Here is a 22,195-nt window from a genome sequence, read left to right as displayed (position 1 = left end):
GCCCTTCCAAGCTGTCCTTTCCTCAGCTCCAGCCACAGCCACTGAGCCCCCGGCACCTACCGAGGCATAGTGTAGCTGTTGTCTACTGGTCTCTGCCACTAGACTGTGAGCTCCCAAAAGGCAAGGCCTATATCTAAAGCGTCCCAACATTGGTTGGGAGTGGTTCCCAGTAGCAGGTGTGCAAAACAGACATGCTCAGTCGGTGGGAGCAGGGGAGCATATGCAAGGATAGAATGCCACAGCTGTGGCCATACCTTTGTGACAACACAGCATGCAGCCCAGATGTCCTCGGACGATTGCTCATGATGGTTGAACTGAGGCTCCCATCGCTTAATTGGCTGGTCTGCGAAAGCCAAAAGGATGCCCCTCTGGTCCACCAGAGCCGCACGCACACTGCCTGTTCCGACATCCACACCCACATAGTAGCTCCCTGGTTCCTGATCTCCGCCAGGCATCATGGTCCCTCCACCTGCCATGACCAAGGACAAAAACCACATGAAGACCAAGTGGGTCTGCAAAATCAAGCCCAAAATATCTTGCAAGTGAAAATAAAAGAGGCATAGCTGACCAACCAGTCACCATTTACTTATTCATTCACCCAACAAAAACAATGAGTGCGGTGCGTAAACAAGACCAGCAAGGCCTCAGATGTGGAGTTTCCATTCTTGGGAGGAAGTCAGATGTTAAACTGCTACGAATTACATAATCATTTACCCAAAGTTGTGATACTGGGTGAAAAGTGCTATATGGATGAATACGGGCTGTGGAAACCAGCAAATCTAGAGATAACAGTATGTATTTATTCTCATAGAATCTGAATCAAAATGAGGACAGTGGCCACAGTACTAAAAAGGAACCTCATCTATCCTGCCAACCTTCCATTCAAAGAATGATCTCCTAAGCACCTATTACATGCCCAGGAAAGTGAAAAGTACACGGATCTGCTCTTTTCCTCACTGTGACTCTGGAAGGAGAACATACTTAAATCTCTAAATTTATAGGTCCTCAGGGGGAGACTCCAAGAGATACATAACTTCTCTCTTCAAGCTAGGTCCGCACACTTAAGAGAGTAAATGTACATTCCAGTGATGCATGTTGCACGGATGGGGAAACAGGTCCCAGAGAAGTGAAGCGGCCTGGATCCACGGCCTCCCATCTGTGCACTGTCAAGTCCCACGCCCTTCCTGTTCATTCTTAACAGCTTGCGGGCTGCTTGGAAGAAGAGGTGAGTATACCGCAGCCGAGTCACGAAGTGACTGGGAATTGGGAAGGAGACTCGCAGGGGATGGGATCAGGAATTTGTCAGACGATCTGTTTTCTTTGCAGACCCCTTGTGAGTTACGAGGCAATCTGACCAGAGAACACTCAGGAATTCCTTGGCCTTCAGTGCCGCTCTCAGTCCCTCTGGTCAGATTAGCCCACATGACACAGAAATCTCGCAGAGGCTTTCATTTCCCAGATCAGCCTTTCGCAGAGCAAGAACAAGCCCCCCAGACAGCCACGCTGGTGAACAGGCTACAACTCCCCAGGTGAGCCGGGGCAGGCTTAGCACCCGGAGTCTCATTTCAACCCAGAAAGCGTTCTGAGCTCTTCCATTTCAAAAAGGTAAATGTTTCCTTGGCAAGGTCACACTTGGGGACTCTAAAACGAAGCCAGCCCACAGATGTTCAGTTACTGCTTCCTGGATATTCATCCCAGTCAAAAACGGCTTCATTAAAAGTGATTGCTTTTGACTTAATCACAGTGATTCCCCAACAGCGTCTGCCCCCTTCGGCTTGCAGGCTCCCTGGCAGGTGGGAGAGGAAACCGGGGAAGCCACAGTGAGCACGTGTACCTTCAGCAGGGCTCCGGCTCCAGCCTCTGCACTTCCCCATCAACCTGCCTCCCTTGCTTACAGGACTTCAGGAGCTGCACAGGACCTATAGTACCAGTGGTCAAGCTCTGCGTTCCCTCCTTTTCTTCAAGCCATTACTCATAGAGGATTTAAATCCAGTCAAAGAAGAGCAGCTCCCTTTGAAGGAAGGATCAGCCCAGCCCTGCCCTCCCTGCCTCCTCAGAGCCATCCCTCTGCTGGGTCCTTCCTCAGGACTCAGGGTGGTTATAATACAGCCTGATGCCCTGGGCATAGCATCCCAGGCCCTGTTTGTGGTTGGCCTCGCAACCAAACGCAATCCTGCCCATTCTTACACCAAACTCCAGATGTCCAGAGACTCCTCATCCTGACCTGCCGCAGGGCTGCCCCACTGCTTTGCACTTGCCCTTCCCTACCTAATCCCCTCTCTTGTGACCTCAGACTTATATTTTCAATTCCAATTCAACCATCTCCCCTTGCCTTTCTCTGTCACTTGGTGCCACGAGAGTACAGTGTCCCTACTTTCTTCAAATCTTAACCATTCTAAAACGTCCTTTATTTTTGGTTCCAGGTCTGTCTCCCTTACTGGCCTGAACCTGAAAAATAAGGAACTTTGATTTCTGTATCCCTAGCTCCTAACAGTGTCTGGTATAGAATCAATTTTCAATAAATGTTTACTGAATCAACACCCAGATCGGTGAAATCAATAGAAAACACGGATGAATGGGCTTATCCTTTAACAGTTTGAATTCCTAGTATTTTACTTATATGAGCTAGTGTTTTGCTTGCATTCTAATCTCTGTATGCTTCATTCATCCAGTTGATATTTATTGGATGCCTACAACCACTTTAATTCTAGGACACTCATTTTTTTTACATTTTGTTTCTCTGAAATCAGTGACTCCTACAATCAATGGCATCTCGCAATTCATTGGTAGCATTGTCTTTCTTACTTAGTGGTATATGAAATGATAATGCATCTTGAAATCCATGACTGCCATCCAAAGAAACGCAGATTGGGCCAGGTACCAAGCACCCTGCTAAAAGCTGAGGATACCGTAAAGGACAAAACAGGATGGTGCCCTGGCTCAGAGCTTCCTCAACTTTATCTGCAAGCGGGAGGAAGACTGATCAAACCAGCTGCTCCACCTCCCACACTCACATCTTCTCCTTGGAATGCCCTCTTCTAGCTTCTCACCGTGTCCAGCATAAAGGCCCAGGCGTGCTGCTCCTAACACTAATCCTAGCACGCCTATGACCCTCTGCCCTTGCCTACCGCTCTCCAAGACTATGCTAAACACTTCAGGGAGAAACAAGGAAATACAAAGGAAATGAAGAATCCATACAAATGTTCTGGCTTACCTAGACTGGCCAGCCATCTCCCAGCCTTCACCCCATTCCAGCTAGCCCCAGTGACAAGACAGATTTCTCCATGGGGTTGGCCCAGCTCCGTAAGCCTCAGTTGCTTCCTTCTGACTCTATCTTCCTCAGCAGGGCACACATCTCAGGACATCTTATCACCCACTACCCAGACACCCAATTGATTTCCAGTAAAATCCAGAGGCAGAGGTTTACTCTGCAGCTGACACAGGGCTTTCTCCAGTTCTGTTTTCTGGAACCCTGACTTCATTAAACAGGAAAGTGCCCACCCTTCAGGAGAGCCCCTACCGCATATGAAGAGTGGAGCTTTACTATTAAACAATTAACTCCTCTGAGGCCAGGATCACGGCTAGATCCTGTGCAAACCCAGTGTGTGGCACACAGCAGGTACTCGATGAGTCTTTGTGACTCAGTGGATACCTTTAAAACCTAACCTGAGGGAATAATAAAAGGCATTACGTTTACTGTGGCCCTAGTGCTCTGTTTTACAGCTAGCTTGCTAATATTGCCATACTTTTAATCCCGACCTCAACTCTTGAAGATAATAATTACTAATATCATCCCCATTTTACTGGTGAGGAAATTGTGTTCTGGACAGGTAAAGTAACTTGCCACAATCTGTTGTATAACTAATAAGTAATAGAGTTGACAGCAATTCCATTCTCTCTGGCTCTTAAGTCCCCAACCATTCTCAGGGTGCTAAATTGCCTGATTCTCCTCCATTTATTAAACGCCTATTTGCCAAGGCCCCTGCCTACGCTGTTTAAGACTGGCTACCTCAGAACTCAAGCTGCCCACCCACAGAGACTGACCCTTCCCCAGGCCAGGCTACCTCTCTCTGCAAAACCACCAGTTTCCAGACCATGTTACCAAGACTCCGGTCAGGAATGATCAAACCCACAGAGACCAGGGCCCCACACCTCCCAGCATTGTTCACACACACCTCCCAGTTCATGTTTTTCCAAGAAATAGATCCTAATTAAATATTTCAGGTTCACCATGTTTCCCATTACTATAGTTTTAAGTGATCTCTTTGTGATTGTTTCCACACCTGGACCCTGAAAGCAGGAAAGCAAGTAAGTTCAAGCCCTTGGGCGGCTTCCCTGAAACTCGACCCTGAGAGTTTTAAAAACTCTGCCAGAGAATTTTCTGCAACTCATATCCCTTGCCTTCCCCCTCTATGCCCTTTGTTCCTGGGTCACAAGTCCTCTGCTGTGTCCTGGACTCAAACTGTATCCAGTTCCCCCTCTCCTCAAAAAATAACTGCAAAATAGAAAACATTCCATTTTCTAATTGGCCAAGAAAAAAAATAATAATAAGGAGTAGGATCTGTGTGTCGGGCACTTGCACATAGGCCTTAATCTCTTCCGAATGAAACTCAACCAAGCTGGTAAACCTATCACCATTCTATACTTCAGGGGGGATGGGGAAATTTGCCTGAGTCTTACAAACTGTAAATGGCAGTACCAAGATTTGAACCCCAGCCTCTATGGCCAAGTGTAGGGCTCTCTCCCCAACACCAACCTAAAACTGAAAACAAAATTCTTTGTTAACTTCTTCAATAACAAGTAGCAACAAATGTAGCAACAACTATCAATTATTAAACTCTGCTCTGCAAATCACCCACATGATTTTGTGATTCCATCTACTACTTGCAACATCTCTGTGAGGTAGGCAATATAAGCTCATTTTCCAGTTAAGGAGACTAAGGTTCTTAGCAACGAAGGTGGTTAGGGTCACACAGTACAAAACCTGAAGAACTGGGACTCGAGGCTAAGTTGGAATGGCTGCAAAGCCCAATTTATGAGGTGAGGTTCAGAACTTTGGTTCTATTTCATTCTTTCTAAGCAAAGATGAATATTTTAAAAACAAATTACTGTTAGGGCTACGGGGATGGTGATAGGCAGACAGAAATGAGAACACAGACTGTGGGGACCACAAGAAAGAAAACAATAGAGAAAAATTCAAGCTGTGCTAGACACGAGTCCTGGGACACCTAACTTGTCAGTCTGCAAGATCTTCAAAAGGCAGAAACAGCCTCCTATCCGAGTCCCCAGTATGGATGGTGATGTAAGAAAGACATTAGGGTTTGAAGTCAATGGCCAAGAAAGAATTCTTGAAACGTCTTTGGTGCAAAAAGGTGGTTTTATGAAAGCACAGGGGACAGGACCCATGAGGTGAGGGTCAGAAAGAACTGTGGGGGGGGGGCATGAGGAGTGGCCCATTATAGACTTTCAAGTGGGGAGGGGGTCAGGGATAGCATAAGCCTCCCAGGTATCTCAGAAACAAGGTTTCCAGGATCTTGAAGGGGCTAGCTACTGCTGGGAAAGGTCATTTACTATTGTTTAGTAAAACCTGAGTCATGAGACCCTTCAGATGTATATCAGCAAGTCATATGCCTGGGGGATGTTTGCCAACACATATCTTGGGGGAGGTAGAGAGATAAAGGAAATTTCTAAAGGAATTTTTTATGTTAAAGTAGACTTACAGGATCCTGGGAGTCTGGTTAAGATTGCTTCTTGCCCTTAGCAAAGTATTAACATTGAGGCAGCTGAGTCCCTAGAGGAAGGTTACTCTACCTGTTTCAATGACTTGTCAATGGCTTTAGAGAGTAAGGAAATTTAATAATTTTTCTTCTGCCTTTGTTTCCCAAATCATTCCCATCTGAGCGATTTTGACCCTTAAATCTTTAAGGCTGCTGAGGGTAGAAGGTCTCATCTTCTGTAACTTTTTCCTGCTTAATAGGGCTAGAGAGATGTCCCTACCTATGGGTCAACACTGGTCAGCTGGGGCTTAAATAGATATAGGAGTTATGAAAGCAGAGGCCCTTGGAGTCAACTTGGCTTGAAGTTATGGCAGTGAAGGAGTCTCTGCACCAGGGAGAGACGCATGGGAGAAAAGAGCAAAACAAGATTAGTATAAGAAAAAGAAAAAGAAGCGCAAATAAGAGTCCTTTGATAACTGATGAAAATCTTTCCCAGTCCAGGAATTTAATCAACCATTAAAGGAAAGAGAGGGATTGTTTAAAGCACCATTTTGAGTATCCATGTCAGTTAGAAACACAGAAATATATTTGAGGTAATCAGGAACGTATACACAGCATTATGTTTCTGTCATAGCACACGTTCTACCTTGTGTAGCAGTTAAAACATCTAATGCTACTCTATTTTGTAAAACTGCTTTACACATTTGTGTTACTTTAGGATTTAGTAGAGAAATGCTATTTTGAGTGACATTTAGGGCTTTGACCATGTCCTTATTAAGAGCTTCCATGTACCAAACAACCTGGTCCAGTCCCAAAGAGGGAACAAAGGTGAATGCCAGGTGGTCATAACAACGAGACACAGAAAGCATCCACCATGTTTTAAATTTGGAAGGTTGGCCGGGTTGGTAATGGATTTAATGCGTCCATGCATCCAGGCAAAACCCAGAGTACAACATAGTACTGGAAGTCCTAGCCTCAGCAATCAGACAACAAAAAGACATTAAAGGCATTCGAATTGGCAAAGAAGTCAAACTCTCCCTCTTCGCTGATGACATAATACTCTACATAGAAAACCCAAAAGACTCCACCCCAAGATTGCTAGAACTCATACAGCAATTTGGCAGTGTGGCAGGATACAAAATCAATGCCCAAAAGTCAGTGGCATTTCTTTAAATTTTTTTTATTTATTTATGATAGTCACACAGAGAGAGAGAGAGAGAGAGAGAGAGAGAGAGAGAGAGGCAGAGACACAGGCAGAGGGAGAAGCAGGCTCCATGCACCGGGAGCCCGACGTGGGACTCGATCCCGGGTCTCCAGGATCGCGCCCTGGGCCAAAGGCAGGTGCCAAACCGCTGCGCCACCCAGGGATCCCCTCAGTGGCATTTCTATACACTAACAATGAGACTGAAGAAAGAGAAATTAGGGAGTCAATCCCATTTACAATTGCACCCAAAAGCATAAGATACCTAGGAATAAACCTAACCAAAGAGGTAAAGGGTCTATACCCTAAAAACTATAGAACACTTCTGAAAGAAATTGAGGAAGACACAAAGAGATGGAAAAATATTCCATGCTCATGGATTGGCAGAATTAATATTGTGAAAATGTCAATGTTACCTAGGGCAATTTACACGTTCAATGCAATCCCTATCAAAATACCATGGACTTTCTTCAGAGAGTTAGAACAAATTATTTTAAGATTTGTGTGGAATCAGAAAAGACCCCAAATAGCCAGGGGAATTTTAAAAAAGAAAACCATAGCTGGGGGCATCACAATGCCAGATTCAGGTTGTACTACAAAGCTGTGGTCAAGACAGTGTGGTACTGGCACAAAAACAGACACATAGATCAATGGAACAGAATAGAGAATCCAGAATTGGACCCTCAACTTTATGGTCAACTAATATTCGATAAAGGAGGAAAGACGATCCACTGGAAGAAAGACAGTCTCTTCAATAAATGGTGCTGGGAAAATTGGACATCCACATGCAGAAGAATGAAACTAGACCACTCTCTTGCACCATACACAAAGATAAACTCAAAATGGATGAAAGATCTAAATGAGAGACAAGATTCCATCAAAATCCTAGAGGAGAACACAGGCAACACCCTTTTTGAACTAGGCCACAGTAACTTCTTGCAAGATACATGCACGAAAGCAAAAGAAACAAAAGCAAAAATGAACTATTGGGACTTCATCAAGATAAGAAGCTTTTGCGCAGCAAAGGATACAGTCAACAAAACTCAAAGACAACCTACAGAATGGGAGAAGATATTTGCAAATAACATATCAGATAAAGGGCTAGTTTCCAAAATCTATAAAGAACTTATTAAACTCAACACCAAAGAAACAAACAATCCAATCATGAAATGGGCAAAAGGACATGAAGAGAAATCTCACAGAGGAAGACATAGACATGGCCAACATGCACATGAGAAAATGCTCTGCATCACTTGCCATCAGGGAAATACAAATCAAAACCACAATGAGATACCACCTCACACCAGTGAAAATGGGGAAAATTAACAAGGCAGGAAACAACAAATGTTGGAGAGGATGCGGAGAAAAGGGAACCCTCTTGCACTGTTGTTGGAAATGTGAAATGGTGCAGCCACTCTGGAAAACTGTGTGGAGGTTCCTCAAAGAGTTAAAAATAGACCTGCCCTACGACCTAGCAATTGCACTGCTGGGGATTTACCCCAAAGATACAGATGCAATGAAATGCCGGGACACCTGCACCCCGATGTTTATAGCAGCAATGTCCACGATAGCCAAACTGTGGAAGGAGCCTCGGTGTCCATCGAAAGATGAATGGATAAAAGATGTGGTCTATGTATACAATGGAATATTACTCAGCCATTAGAAAGGACAAATACCCACCATTTGCTTCAATGTGAATGGAACTGGAGGGTATTATGCTGAGTGAAGTAAGTCAATCGGAGAAGGACAAACATTATATATTCTCATTCAATTGGGGAATATAAATAATAGTGAAAGGGAATAGAAGGGAAGGAAGAAAAAATGGGTAGGAAATATCAGAAAGGGAGACAGAACATAAAGACTCCTAACTCTGGGAAACGAACTAGGGGTGGTGGAAGGGGAGGAGGGCAGGGGGTGGGGGTGAATGGGTGACGGGCACTGAGGGGGGCACTTGGCGGGATGAGCACTGGGTGTTATTCTGTATGTTGGAAAATTGAACACCAATAAAAAATAAATTTATTATTAAAAAAAAAAAAAACAGAGTACAGCGGCCTATCCAGCCTGGGGGAAGCCATGGACACAAGCTGGAGCCATGTAGCCACTGGGTCCTATTAGGAGACAGTCATCTGCTTCTGGATCTCCTTTAACTGCAGTCAAGATATCAAGTGCTATTCAGTTTTAAAGGACCATCTTTTGAATTTATGTAATAAAAAACAGTCTGTTGTCACTTTCTAGGGATTAAGGGAGTCCAATCAGGGAAAATTTCTCTTAGCAAAGTTTTTTGTCATCTCGTTGGCCTTTTTACCCAAATGAGTAATCCTGTTGTAAACCCTGTATTAACTTCCATTGGTTATTTTTGGGTATAAAGATTTTTTCCTTTATTATTAACAAGCCAGTCCTGTGCTTTTTTGAATATCCTTGTTCCTGGGCTATATGAATTTCCTGGTCTGAACAGACTGGACTTATGGACTTTATTATGAGTTAGGATGGTAAAAGACTTAATGTGGTTTATTTTGTGCTGTCTGCTTGGCTGCACAGTCTATCAAATTGTTTCCTTTAGATTCTAAGTCACATCCTTTGATGTCCTTTGAGGTGAATTACAGCCACCTCTTTAGGCAGGTATACACCCTCAAGAAGAGTAAGGATTTAAGGCCCATACTTGATTGGGAAGTTATGGCTTGATAATAAGCCCTTTTTCTTCCAAATTTTTCCACGGGCATGTGGGACTAGTAAAGCATATATGGAGTCAGTATAAAAAAATAATTTTTAAGGCTTTAGCAATTTCAAAGCATGAGTGAGCACTACAGCACACCCCAGCTTTTCTTCTTCCCCTTTCCATGAAACTATTGCCATCAGTACACCAACTATTGTCTGCATTTTTGATAAGAGAACCTTTTAAATCTGGTTGACTAGAATAAACAAGATCAATAGCCTCTGAACAGGTATGTTCTATAGAGTAATATGATCAGGTCCAGGCATAAGGGCAGCTGGGTTTTTTTTTTTAATTTTAATTTTTATTTTTTTATGATACACATAGAGAGAGAGAGAGAGAGAGAGAGGAGAGAGAGGAGAGGCAGAGACACAGGCAGAGGGAGAAGCAGGCTCCATGCCAGGAACCTGACGTGGGACTCGATCCCTGGACTCCAGGATCGCGCCTTGGGCCAAAGGCAGGCGCGAAACAGCTGAGCCACCCAGGGACCCCGCAGCTGGGTTTAAAGTCTGAAAGGTTTCAAGTATATTTCAGGCATCTCTATAAGTATAGCCTACTATTTAATAAGTTGGCCTCCCATCGTCTATTGGTGGCTTTTGGTCTCTAAGACATTCCGGACCTGATGTGAAGTCATTACAGTCAGGGACTGTCCCATAGTGAGCTTTGAGGCTCCTTTTACCAGGAGGGCTGTTGTGTGCTTAGCTAAAGCCTTTTTTTAAAAATTATACCTCAACAGAGGTGACTTCTAGGATAAATATGACTAAGAGATAAAACTATCAGAAGCCCATTTTGTTTGAGGTCCAGCCTAATTACAAGAAATCACGGACAAGTGGGAGAAGACTTGTCTCAAGAGATAGGGGTATCCGCAAGTGCATCATCAAATCTAATCACAAAGAAAGTGGGGCCATCCATTATCTCCACAAGCCCACAATTAACCCCATGGAGTGGGGTATACTTTGGCTTCTAAGGAGTGATTCTATCATCCCAGCCATACAGAATTGATCAAGGTGCTAGCTGAGGTATAGAATTGTTGAGGAATCAATCCCATTTTTTAAGCTGTTCAAAATAATCATGCCTGTGGGGTCCTGTTAATATCCCCACAGAATAATAAGCAAAGAGACTATCTATACATGAGCTATTATGGCAACTTCCCTGAAGTTTACTTCAAGTTGTCAAGCTTAGGCAAAACAACATTCAAAGACAAGCAGAACTAGGATTTAATCTGCAAAGGTGTGTTACCAAAACATAATTTTTCTCTTTAAAATTGCCCTTACTTCCAGACATAGCCAAATCAAGACTAATTTTTTTACTAAACAAGTCCAATTTTAACAAACTTGGTCTAATTACTTTACATAAACTCAGCAAGAATAATGATTATCATATAGATCTTTCAGAATCTACTTTGCTGGAACTTTTTATAAGGAATCTCTAGGTTGAATTCAGTAGCCTCTCCAGGCCAGAAGCCAAGCCAGGTACTTGCCATCAGACATGCCTACAATACCTGTAGATGTGGGTGGATTCCTCTTCATGAGGTCCCAAATATATCCTGAGATTCCTGCACCTGCCAGGAAGTGACATTCTTCATTCACCTTGTGAGGCTGCTGGGAACTCTGTAAGCAAGGTATCAGGCCAACAGTTCCAAGGGGCTTTATGACTCCATGTTTCATAAAGACAACCTTAGTTCCTTAAAGCTCTTTGGTAATATCTGAGGCCAATGCATGTCTCTTAAATAGGATATTCTAGTCAAAGCCTTGGTAAAATAACCAATGTTTCAAATGATGTCCTGTTACAAGAACAGATTCTTATTGAACTTAGGCAAATGTATAGAATTGCCATGGAAGAAAGAATACTTACTGAGAGACCTTTGAATTTCAGAGGGTTCAAGTAGAGAAAAAAGTTAAATGTCTCAATTTGTTCACAAATGTATACTGTACCATGTTTCTGTAAGCCAGAAATATCTTGAGAATGTTCTCTTAACCTGAAAGGGTAAACATTAGAGAACAAGCAATGTTTCAAACAAGGGGTACAAAACTATAATCATCTTTTTAGTTCATTTAGTCCTATGCTCAACTAGTTCATGTTCAGTTTGAATGTAGCTTTTTAGTTAGTTCGGGAAATTCCTACCCTAGAATTCCTCTTTATTAATCTCCTTGAAGATGTAACTCATTTTGCAAGGGAATAAGAACAATTATAAATAACAAAAATTCAGAAATGGACCTTGTTAAAGATCTGATATGAGAGTTCATTATGATGCCAGGACAAGAAACTTCAGTTATTCCTGTGACATATGACATTTCAATAATCAAAATATCAAGTGATGACTTTATACCAGAAGATAACATACCAAATAAACAAGCCTAATTAGTCAACAAGATTTCATTCATGATTTAAATCTTGGGGAACTTTATTAAAACCTTAGAAAGTTTTAAAGCACATGCATAAAGAGGATTAAGGATCCCCAAAGACCTGATAAAGGCAAAACAGAGAAACTGTTTTTTTCTGGGCAAAGGAAAGAGCAAACAACTCTGTTTACATTTTTTTTGAAGAGCAGACCAACAATTCAAGAAAATTGTCTTTTAACAGAGAGAAAGCAGACTTTCAATCTTATACTTCTATACTTTTAAAATCCATTCATTTCAACCTTAGTCCTTCCTTATCACACCTAAAACTCCTTTCCAAAGATTTCCCTTGACAAACCTTCTGCAACTTTCCTTCACATTCAAATTTTGTCCCAATCCATTTCTTTCCAAATAATCAGTCTCATTTAGAACAAAATTACCTTATTTTACCTTCAATAAAAATGCATTCCCATTCCTTCTATCTTTCTTACATATCTCCTACTTTTGCTTCCCTTATTCCCATCAGTCTTAATTACATTTAGCAAAATTCTGCACTTAGAAACTTTAGTCTCCAGTGTAAACTAGTAGTAACCAATTGTGAATTATTACACCAGAACTCTTTAGATAGCAGATTTATGAATCAGTTAAGCACAAAGAATGTTTTCCAACAGTCTTAAATATCTTTAGTCTCTTTGCAATAAGAAGTCAAAAGCACAAAACTGTGTCCAGTAATCAATGCTTTAGCACTTTATCCTTTTGGAAAAGACCTAGATGTCCAATGAATTCAATCCCATTTATCATCCAAGCAAAACTTTAGTTTCAGGTTACCAAAGATTTTGAAAGCTATCTTAACAATTACCCATGAAATCTTTGTAATTAACCATAATTTTAAGTCATCTCTTTGCTAACAAATTACAAAAGAAATAGTATGAGCTTATTTGGCCTTCAAAGAATAAAAGTTTTACATTTAACACTAATTAATTTTAAAGACATGTCTATCTTAAACCAACAAATGTAAATTAGTTTCAATACGGATTATGTTCCAGCTGGATCCTCCCCAGTGTCAATTTTTATCAGACACTGGTGGGGAAATCTGGAGTAGGTGGTGTTAGGTCCAAGGGGCTGCTCTTCTTTGCTCCTTGATAGAGAGGGGAGAAGAAGCCATGGTGCCAGAGGCCAAGAATGGCACAGGAACCAGCTATACAGGCGTCATGCCCCCAGGGTGGTGCCCAAGCAAAAAGTGAGGGATGAGAAGACAGAAGAGGTAAAGTACTGCCAGAAGGCAGAGAAAGGGTTCCCAGTTCTAGAACTCGTCAGGTCTAACAGAGGAGCAGATGCCATGTTTTCCCGCCAACAAGGGGGGAACAGGCAGTCTATGTTGGGCTAGAGAAACAGGGAATTTCCTCCCAAACAAAAGGAGTTTCAGTAGCTACTTGGGAATATTCCTTAAAGTCCCTGTCCTGAGGTAGGCTAACCACAGTTGGCTTCAATTATAGCCATTAACCCAGGAAATGAGTGAGGGAGAAGCCCCCACATTGATTAGGAGGTGGAACTGTGAGAGAGAGAGTCAGAGTTCCCTTTGTCTGGGATAACCTGTTTCCTCCAGCAACCTGGGTTGATTTGGAGGAGGCTTATTTAGATAACTATCATCCAATATGTCCAGAGGGGGGTTACTAGCCAGACACATTTGGGCAAACACATTCTGCCCTGTTTCCTGCAGAAGAGATCTAATTGACAGATCCTACTGAGGCCATGCAGTGTTACAGGAGCTCAGTCCTTTCCTAAATTTTGCAATCCAAATTGTTTCCAGTGTGTTAAAAGGCATCCCAAGGTAGAGTCCTTGGGGATTGAATAAGAGCCTACTGAGGCCATGCTCCTGGAAAAGTAGAGAAGGTCCATTACAAAAAAATCTTACCCTGACTCCCAGGCGGTGTCCCATGCAGGGTATGTCAAAGGTTCCATGTGTCAAAAGTGATTAGAGGCATCCCTCAAACAAAAATTGCTATTGATCACCATCCTGCCTTGCCACAAAGGCATTACTGCAGTATGCATCCTGTTAGAGGGAGGCCAGCATCCCTCCCCTTCCCCATCGCATCCTAGGCTACAGACGGGTGCCTGGTGAATGAACTGAAATACTGTGCCCTGCCATCCTATGCCCTGAAGCCCGCTTTATCACCTGCTGTGAGGGACACACCTTATTTCCTATGCCCTGAAGGTTGCATTATTGCCCTGCCTTTTTTAGCCCATGGAGAACACTAGAAAAGTTTTACAAGGGGAAATTACCCAATTTTATAATTTAGTAGAGAACATTGACAGAAGACAGTAAAGATAGAAATCCACTGCAATCCAAGTGACATTCTAACCCATGTAGTCTTTATAGCTAACTTCCCTAAGAAATGGTCCCCAGTTAGGTTTTAATTCCATTGAGTATTGGTTTCAGCCAGCTCCCAGGGGAGGTCCTGCGGCCAGAAGTGAGTAGACCAGGGATGTGAAGGGGATCACAATAGATCAATCAGGAGGAAACCTCCCATGGGAGTCTTAAGATTGGAAGACTCTGGTGACTTAAGTGGCTGTCCCTTGCCCAAGACAGACAACTTTGTTATAAGGATAGGAATAAAGAGGGATCCCTGGGTGGCGCAGCGGTTTGGCGCCTGCCTTTGGCCCAGGGCGCGATCCTGGAGACCCGGGATCGAATCCCACGTCGGGCTCCCGGTGCATGGAGCCTGCTTCTCCCTCTGCCTATGTCTCTCCCTCTCTCTCTCTCTGTATGACTATCATAAATAAATAATAAAAAAAAAATTTAAAAAAGGATATAGAGGGCATCAAGTTTCTGGGTCTTATTACCACCTCGGCCAGAGTACTAACTTCCAGCCAAATACAAGCTTTCTCCTCCCCATAGAATAGCCACAGGCTACAGACTGAGCCTACGCAATCCACATGAAAGTGTTCCAATGAGACCACACCCCTTGAAAAACTCCTGAAATGCTAGTAGATGAAGAGGAGGGAAAATACTCGCCAATTTTGCAACGTGGCTCAGAGTCCAGATGAGAAAATTCAAAGTCCTTTGTGGTTGCCAAATAATGTAGGAAAGACATTAGGGTTAGAAGCCGACAGTCAAGAGAGATTACTTGAGATGTCTTTGGTGCAAAATGGTGCTTGTATTAAAACACAGGGACAGGACCGGTGAGCAGAAAGAGCTGCACCAGGGTCATGAGGAGTGGCTCATTATAGACTTTCAAGTTGAGAGGGGGTCAGGGATAGCATAAGCCTCCCAGGTATCTTGGAAACAAGGTTTCCAGGATCTTAAGGGGGCTAGCTATTGCTAGGAAAACTCATTTATAACTGTTCAGTAAAACCTGAGTCATGAGACCCTTCAGATGTATATCAGCAGGTCATATGCTTGGAGGATGTTTGCCAGCACATATCTTGGGGGGTAGAGATAAAGGAAGTTTCCAGAGAAATTTTTATATGTTAAAGTAGACTTACAGGATCCTGGGAGTCAGGCTAAGATTGCCTCTTTCCCCTAGCAAAGTATTAACATTAAGGCAGCTGAGTCCCTACAGGAATGTCCCTCTGCCTGTTTCAAGGAATTGTCAACGGGCTGCAGACTGTAAAGAAATGTAATAATTTTTCTTCTGCCTTTGTTCCCCACATCAGACAGGACTCATTTTTAGCCCCTACTGATGATGAAAATACTGTTCCTATGATAAATATATGGTTCATTAAATAATAGCTTGTATAAATATTATTAGTAGTGTGCCACAGGAAACCACAGACTTCATGGCTGATTCAACAAAGATGCAAGTTGCTCAAATGTAGCATGAAAAAGAAAGAGGGACATGGACTGAGAGGCTGTTCTTTGCAAAACTGTTTCAGCAATTCTAAAAAGCTTGGTCAATGCTACAAATATTGTGATGAAAATCCACCATTTGGGAGTTGCTCTCATATTTTTCCTTCTTCCTTTTCCCCTACATAACTTCATACCAATAATATTGTTTCCTGAGGCTACGATCCTCCAGAGTAGGTGAGCTTACCTTCAGTCCTATTTCTTAAAAAGCCACTCCTCCAGGAGCAATTAGGTGACAGTGTGTGCACAAACAGTCCCAGGGATCTGAGAGGGAACTCAATATCCTCTTAAAACTGATCTTTGGACTCTGCTGGGAGCTCAGGTACAAGAGTCCCACGCTATTTATTTAAGTTAGTTGTATTACAAGCAGACAGTTACTAAGTTTGGAAAGAAAGATAAGCGGTAAGTATGCCTGTCCACTTCACTCTTCTAACAGAACTAAACAGAACTTCAAACAAATCACACATGCTGTAGGATGGCAAGAAAGTTTGGAATGGGAAGTAAAGAGCTAATCTGGTAATAAAAGCTGGTTGTCTATTGGTTTTACCAACAATATACATGGGAGAAAACATTACAAGTTGCTCACAGTTACCTCTTCTCTTAATATGAAAGGCAGTTTCCTACTGTTCCAATGTCGTCATATTTTTTGATTCACTGATATTATATCATTGAAGCGATTAGCATAGCACCTGATGTATGGTACATGTGTCGTAAACAGCAGCAATTATTAGGGCAATTATTATGTCCCTTTCAACACCAAGTCACGTCTAGACACCTGCAAAATACATGGTCTATACCTAGGTGTTCTGACTGTATCTAACATCTCAAATTCCAGTAAACAAAGCAAATATTAAGTGCTTTCTCTGTGCCAGGACACTAGGAATAGGAAGCTGAAAAATCTCCGATTTTTAGAGCTGACAATTTAAAGTAAGAATCTGATTTTTGAAAATCAAATGGTAATGACTCAAATTATTCCCAGTTTTTGTACTTCGAGCTAAACTGAATGCACCTAGTAAAATTACATATGGCAATAAAATGGCTTCATGCTGCCAACAGAATCTTTGCCACATTCTCGGGACCAAGCATCATATTCCAACACCACCTTTCCCCACACAATGCAGAGATGATGGCTGGAAAAAGGAAGTACCTATTTACTGTTTTCATCACTGTTCCAACCACTAGATCAGAAACTCAGTACTTTTCAGGATACTGAGAATCTTCATGCTCTGGACAAAGCCCATTTTCAAATATGTAAGCAAGAGGTGACTCAAGGAGGTGTGTAGTATTAAATCAGACAGTAAAAAGGTTGGCTGTTCTTTTAATACAAAGTTGGATTCCAAAAGGCAGAAAAGTCAGAACTCACCAAACCCCCCTGCCTGCCTCACAATGTGGCAGTCACAGCATCCAAACCAAGCCAGTTCTGTATGTTAGCCAAAACCACCACCCTCCACAAGCCACAAAGGCAAGACGCAACAGCTGACACAAATACAAAATCCAACCATGCTGAGGACAAATGCATAGTATAGGCCCTAAAGAAATCATGGATGGAAAATCTGACTCATGAGAAGACATCCCCAAACTCCAACAACAAACAGTGCCTTAAGAGCAGATGAAACTTTGCATCTTCCACACCCTCTTCTGTAAAACACTGCTGGCTCCCTCTTCTTTTCAGTCCTTGTGATTCAATAAAGCAACTCCTCATTTGTTATAATGCCTTCCAAGCCCTTTATAATGCTCCACCAAGCTATTCTCTTTGCAGGGGAAGGGTGAAATGATGGCCCATTTCTAACACCCATCAAGTTTTCTCCCATTTGCAGATGAGGATGCTGAAATTCTGTGAGGATCAATCTCCAGCCGATGGTCACAAAGCCAGGAGAGGTAGGAGGCCATATTCAAATTCCAGTTCATCTAAGCCACAGCAGGGCTCTTGGTACTCTCCCTGAAATAGCTTGGCTTTCCATACGGACCAAGTTGCCTTTATCTTGTGCAAACTCGGAATGCCCTTCCAAGTCTGTTTATCCTGGGAAACCTTCTTGGACCTCAAATCATTAGATATGTCTTCTCTCTGCTCTGATTCATAAAGACTACTTTATGTCAAATTAATGCTACTGCAAGAAACACTAGATGGTAACTGAGAATGTTTTGCCTGCTACTTGCTTGTACCTGCCAATAAGCACAGTGTAGCTTAATACAATAACAGGGCAAGTACTGGGGTGTGGGGGAGGGGAAGATTGTTAATGTATAATATAGTCCAATACCTTTTAAAATACAAAGTCTCTAAGGACTCTGCTCCTGGTGAGTTCCAGAAGCACTATGAGCAAGCCTGGCAACTGTGTGAGACACTCCACTCCTCCTCCAGGATAATCTCCCTCCTTGACCAGACACATATATGGAGAGCAGAAGGAAGACAGAGACACTCTTCAGACAAGGGGTCTCTTCAGAGTTAGTCTATCCTCTATGAATCCAATTTACACTGAGTTCACTAAGAGCCATAGTACAAAGCCGAAGGTCTCTCACTCTCACGCCAGGACCCTGGAAGCAGAAAAATGGCAAAACAGGCAGAAAGAGATTGAGGGCTGGCATCCTGATTCTAAATGCAAAGGTATAATATTTTTTTTAACATTTTATTTATTTATTCATGAGAGACAGAGAGAGGCAGAGATGTAGGCAGACGGAAAAGCAAGCTCCCTGTGGGGAGCCCAATGCAGACCTCGATCCCAGGATCCCAGGATCATACCCTGAGCCAAAGGCAGATGTTCAACCAATGAGCCACCCAGGGGCCCCCAAAGTTGTAATATTTTAACCCCAATATGTCATCATTTACTAAGCCAAGCCCATAGCAGGGAAAACTGTGTACAAATTTAGTCATTTATTATTACATGGACTCTTTCTGGAATATGAATTCCTGACCTCCGAATTCTGAATAATTTAAGTATATATTCAGTTTTTCTCCCTCAGTCACTTTCTTCTCCAAGGGGCTGCTGTTGATTTGCTGACATAATTAACTATGAAATGATTTTCTACAGAACCAGAGCTTCAAAGCAAAACCGTTATCATTAGCATACTGGCCGGAATCCATGGCTTTTCCGAGAAAAATCACTCAAATTAAAACAACAGAAGAACCCACCAACCTCAGTGACTGCTGTCAGATGTCAGCAAAGTCAGGGAAGGCTCAGGGCAGTATTAGCTAGAGCAACAAAATCCCTTCCCCACACAATCCTCCACAATTCCCTCCCTCAGAGTCCATACTCAGCCAGAAGCTGGCTGGCTGAGGTCTTTGGCCTCTTCTTGTGTTTACCTATTTATGAAGCATGACCAAGTGGATTTAAGGTCCAAGGTGAAAGGCATAAAGAATGAGTTATTTGAAGATTAAACTTTACACTTGGGGAACTAGAGAGGGCCATTTCACAAACAGGCCCTGTCGAAATTACCAAGAGGTACGGGACAAGCTCATATTGCTGACCACAGCAATGCTGCTCCTGCCCAAAATAAGCTAGCTCAAAGACCTCTGGCTCCTGCCTGCATCTCTAACCTCACCCCCCAACCACCTCCATACACACACCCCGCATCTCAACCTCCTATACTCCATCCCTAGGAGCTGTTAGCAATCCCGTACATGAAGGTTGGGCACTTTTGTTCATACTGTTCCCTCTTCCTGTAATGCAAAGGAATACAGACTTGCAGTTCATAGAAAAAGAAATATAGCAAATACATATGAACCTTTAGCCTTACAAATAATGGAGAAAATGCAATATAAAACAATATAGTTTTACATGTTGGCAAAAATTTTGCCAACAAGTTGGCAAAAATTGAAAATATTGATACTACCCAGTTTTGCAACAATGTGGGGGGAAATAGGCAGTTCCATACAGTTTTAGTGGCAGAGTAATGGGTTCAGCCTTCTCTAGAACAATCTGGCACTATCTGTCCTTTTTTTTTTTAACTTAAATTCAATTATCCAACATAAAGCAGATAGTTTCAGATGTAGTGTTCAATGACTTATCATTTGCATATAACACTCAGTGTTCATCACATGTCCTCCTTAATGCCCATCACCAAATTACCCCATCCCTCCCACCCATCTCCCCTCCTTCAACCCTCAGGTTTTTTTCCTATGGTTAAGAGTCTCTCATGGTTTGTCTTCCTCTCTGATGATTTCCCATTCAGTTTTCCTTCCTTACCCTATGATCCTCTGCGCCATTTCTTATATTCCACATATGAGTGAAACCATATAATTCTTTGACTTATTTCACTCAGCGTAATATCCTCCAGTTCCATCTATACCCTTTCTGATGGCCGAGTAATATTTCATTGAATATATATATATATATATATATATATAATATAATCACATCTTCTTTATCCATTCATCTGTAGATGGATGTCTTGGCTCTTTCCACAGTTTGGCTATTGTGGACATTGCTGCTATGAATGTTGGCGTATAGGTGCTCCTTCAGATCACTACGTTTGGGGTAAATACCCCAGGATATTGGTAAATACCTAGTAGTGCAATTGCTGGGTCATAGGGCAGTTCTATTTTTTTTAAAAAAATTGACCCTTTTACCCAGCAGTTTAACTTCTAAGAATTCATATATATATATATATATATATATATATATATATATATATATATATGCATATATGGGATATATATATATATGGGTATATATGGGATATAAATGTTTATATTATAAATGTACATGACAACATGTTTTTGCCAAGGCAAGCACACACTCATAAAACCTCTGGAAATAAATTAACTGTTTATTAATAAGGGACTTGCTAAAACTTCTACATAAGCAGCTATTAAAACCAATGAGAAGGGGCTAAAGAAAAATGCTAATGTTATTAAATAAAAGAGTATGTTCTTAGAGACTTCAGTATAACCCCATTTGTGCCTTTTTTTTTTTTTTAAAGAAGACAGACTATCAGTGGTTCTCAAACAGTGGTCTCCAGCAGAACACTATCAGTATCACCAGGGAAAGCGTTAGAAATGCAAATTCTCAAGGTCCAGCCCAAATCTACTGATCCAGAGAGACTCTGAGAGTGAGGCTACAAAAGCCCTCCAGGGGATCCTGACCATTGCTACTGTTGGGAGGGCCAATGCATTGTATAAGGACTTAATAGACAAGATTCAGGAAGAACACACAAATTCCTGCTTCTGAAGGGACACTCAGGGAAAAGAAAAGTTGTGGAAACTTGGAGGGCAATCTCTATCTTCCCCTCTCCGCTGTTTGAATTTTCTCAGTGAGCAGCTCTTACTGTAATAATAATAAGAAAGATCTGAGCAGAGCTCTGCTTTGTATGGTTCCCACTGTCTACACCTCACTCTTGTCCCATGGGATCAACCAAACCACCTAATCTCTCTTAAGTGAGCTATCCTTTCAAATGCTTTGAGATGATTCTTGTGACCTCTTATGGGTTGTCTTTCCCCCATGCTATAGACTTCCAGTTCCTCTAAGCGTTCCCCCATGCTCTGGCTTTTTCTGAAATAAAAGGGATGAGGCGCACTCAATACATTTAATAAGAATGATCTTGACACTCATGTTTCTATCTGACATTGTGCAGAGCTGACCTAAGTGAACAGCACACAGTAAGGTCTCTACCTGCCTGGAGAACCCCCAGGATACAACATAGCCTGGGACAGATCAGCAGCCCATTCAGCCCAATATCCAACCTCTGACACTAATATCAGAATAATATGTTCAGGAGAAAAGGGAAAGGGAGCTCGAATATTTTCACAAACTGTCTATGATGGATGGCTCTGAAGGAGCCCCCAACAAGTACTCTAGTCTTCTCTTCCTAGATCCCTAAAATTAGTGTGACCTGTGTTTTATCAGAATGTATCTTCACATGAATCCAAACGTTTCCTTAATGTATTCTGAGCCAAGCCTCATCTTGGATCAATAAATTTCTCATGAGTGCTTACTCTGTGTACCAAGCACGGTATCAGTGACGTAGGGCGTGTCCCTGCTAATCCTCCCAACAACCCCAGAGGAGTCCACGCTTAGAAAGAGGGTAACTAAGGTTCTGTGCACTTGGGTTACTTGGCCACCATCACAGAGCCAGTAAAAACCAGAGAGGGACTTTTTTTTTTAAGATTTTATTTATTTATTCATGACAGATGAAGAGAGAGAGGCAGAGACATAGGCAGAGGGAGAAGCAGGCTCCCCATGGGAGCCTAAAGCAGGACTCAATCCCAGGACCCTGGGATCACAACCTGAGCCAAAGGCAGACACTCAACTACTGAGCAACCCAGTTGCCTCCTGGAGAGGGACTTTAATCCTATGCCTCTGCCACCAGGTCACAGAATACTTTTAAACATTCTAACAGTAGCCCCCTTCTGAGAGTAGCCTCATTCTAACATCAAAGTTAGTAATT

The 22,195-nt window shown here is 42.3% G+C and overlaps 1 protein-coding gene across 8 annotated transcripts in view; it reads right to left on the bottom strand.

Moving 5' to 3' along the window:
* Positions 1–22,195, bottom strand: part of FGGY (FGGY carbohydrate kinase domain containing) — a 416,661-nt gene that overhangs the window by 383,740 nt on the left and 10,726 nt on the right. For 7 of the 8 annotated variants that reach the window (XM_055306622.1, XM_055306623.1, XM_055306624.1 and 4 more), the window contains exon 2: positions 255–469. The exons of the other annotated variant lie outside the window; for it this stretch is intronic. In XM_055306622.1, the coding sequence (XP_055162597.1) occupies positions 255–458 (204 nt within the window). In that variant the 5' untranslated portion in view covers positions 459–469. The remainder of the gene's footprint in view (positions 1–254; positions 470–22,195) is intronic. 8 annotated transcript variants of the gene reach the window in all.

Source organism: Nyctereutes procyonoides, unplaced genomic scaffold (genome assembly GCF_905146905.1).
Source record: "Nyctereutes procyonoides isolate TBG_1078 unplaced genomic scaffold, NYPRO_anot_genome, whole genome shotgun sequence".
In the NCBI taxonomy this organism is placed as follows: domain Eukaryota; kingdom Metazoa; phylum Chordata; class Mammalia; order Carnivora; family Canidae; genus Nyctereutes; species Nyctereutes procyonoides.
Note: the sequence above shows the minus strand (reverse complement) of the source record. Positions and strands in the feature narration are given on the sequence as shown.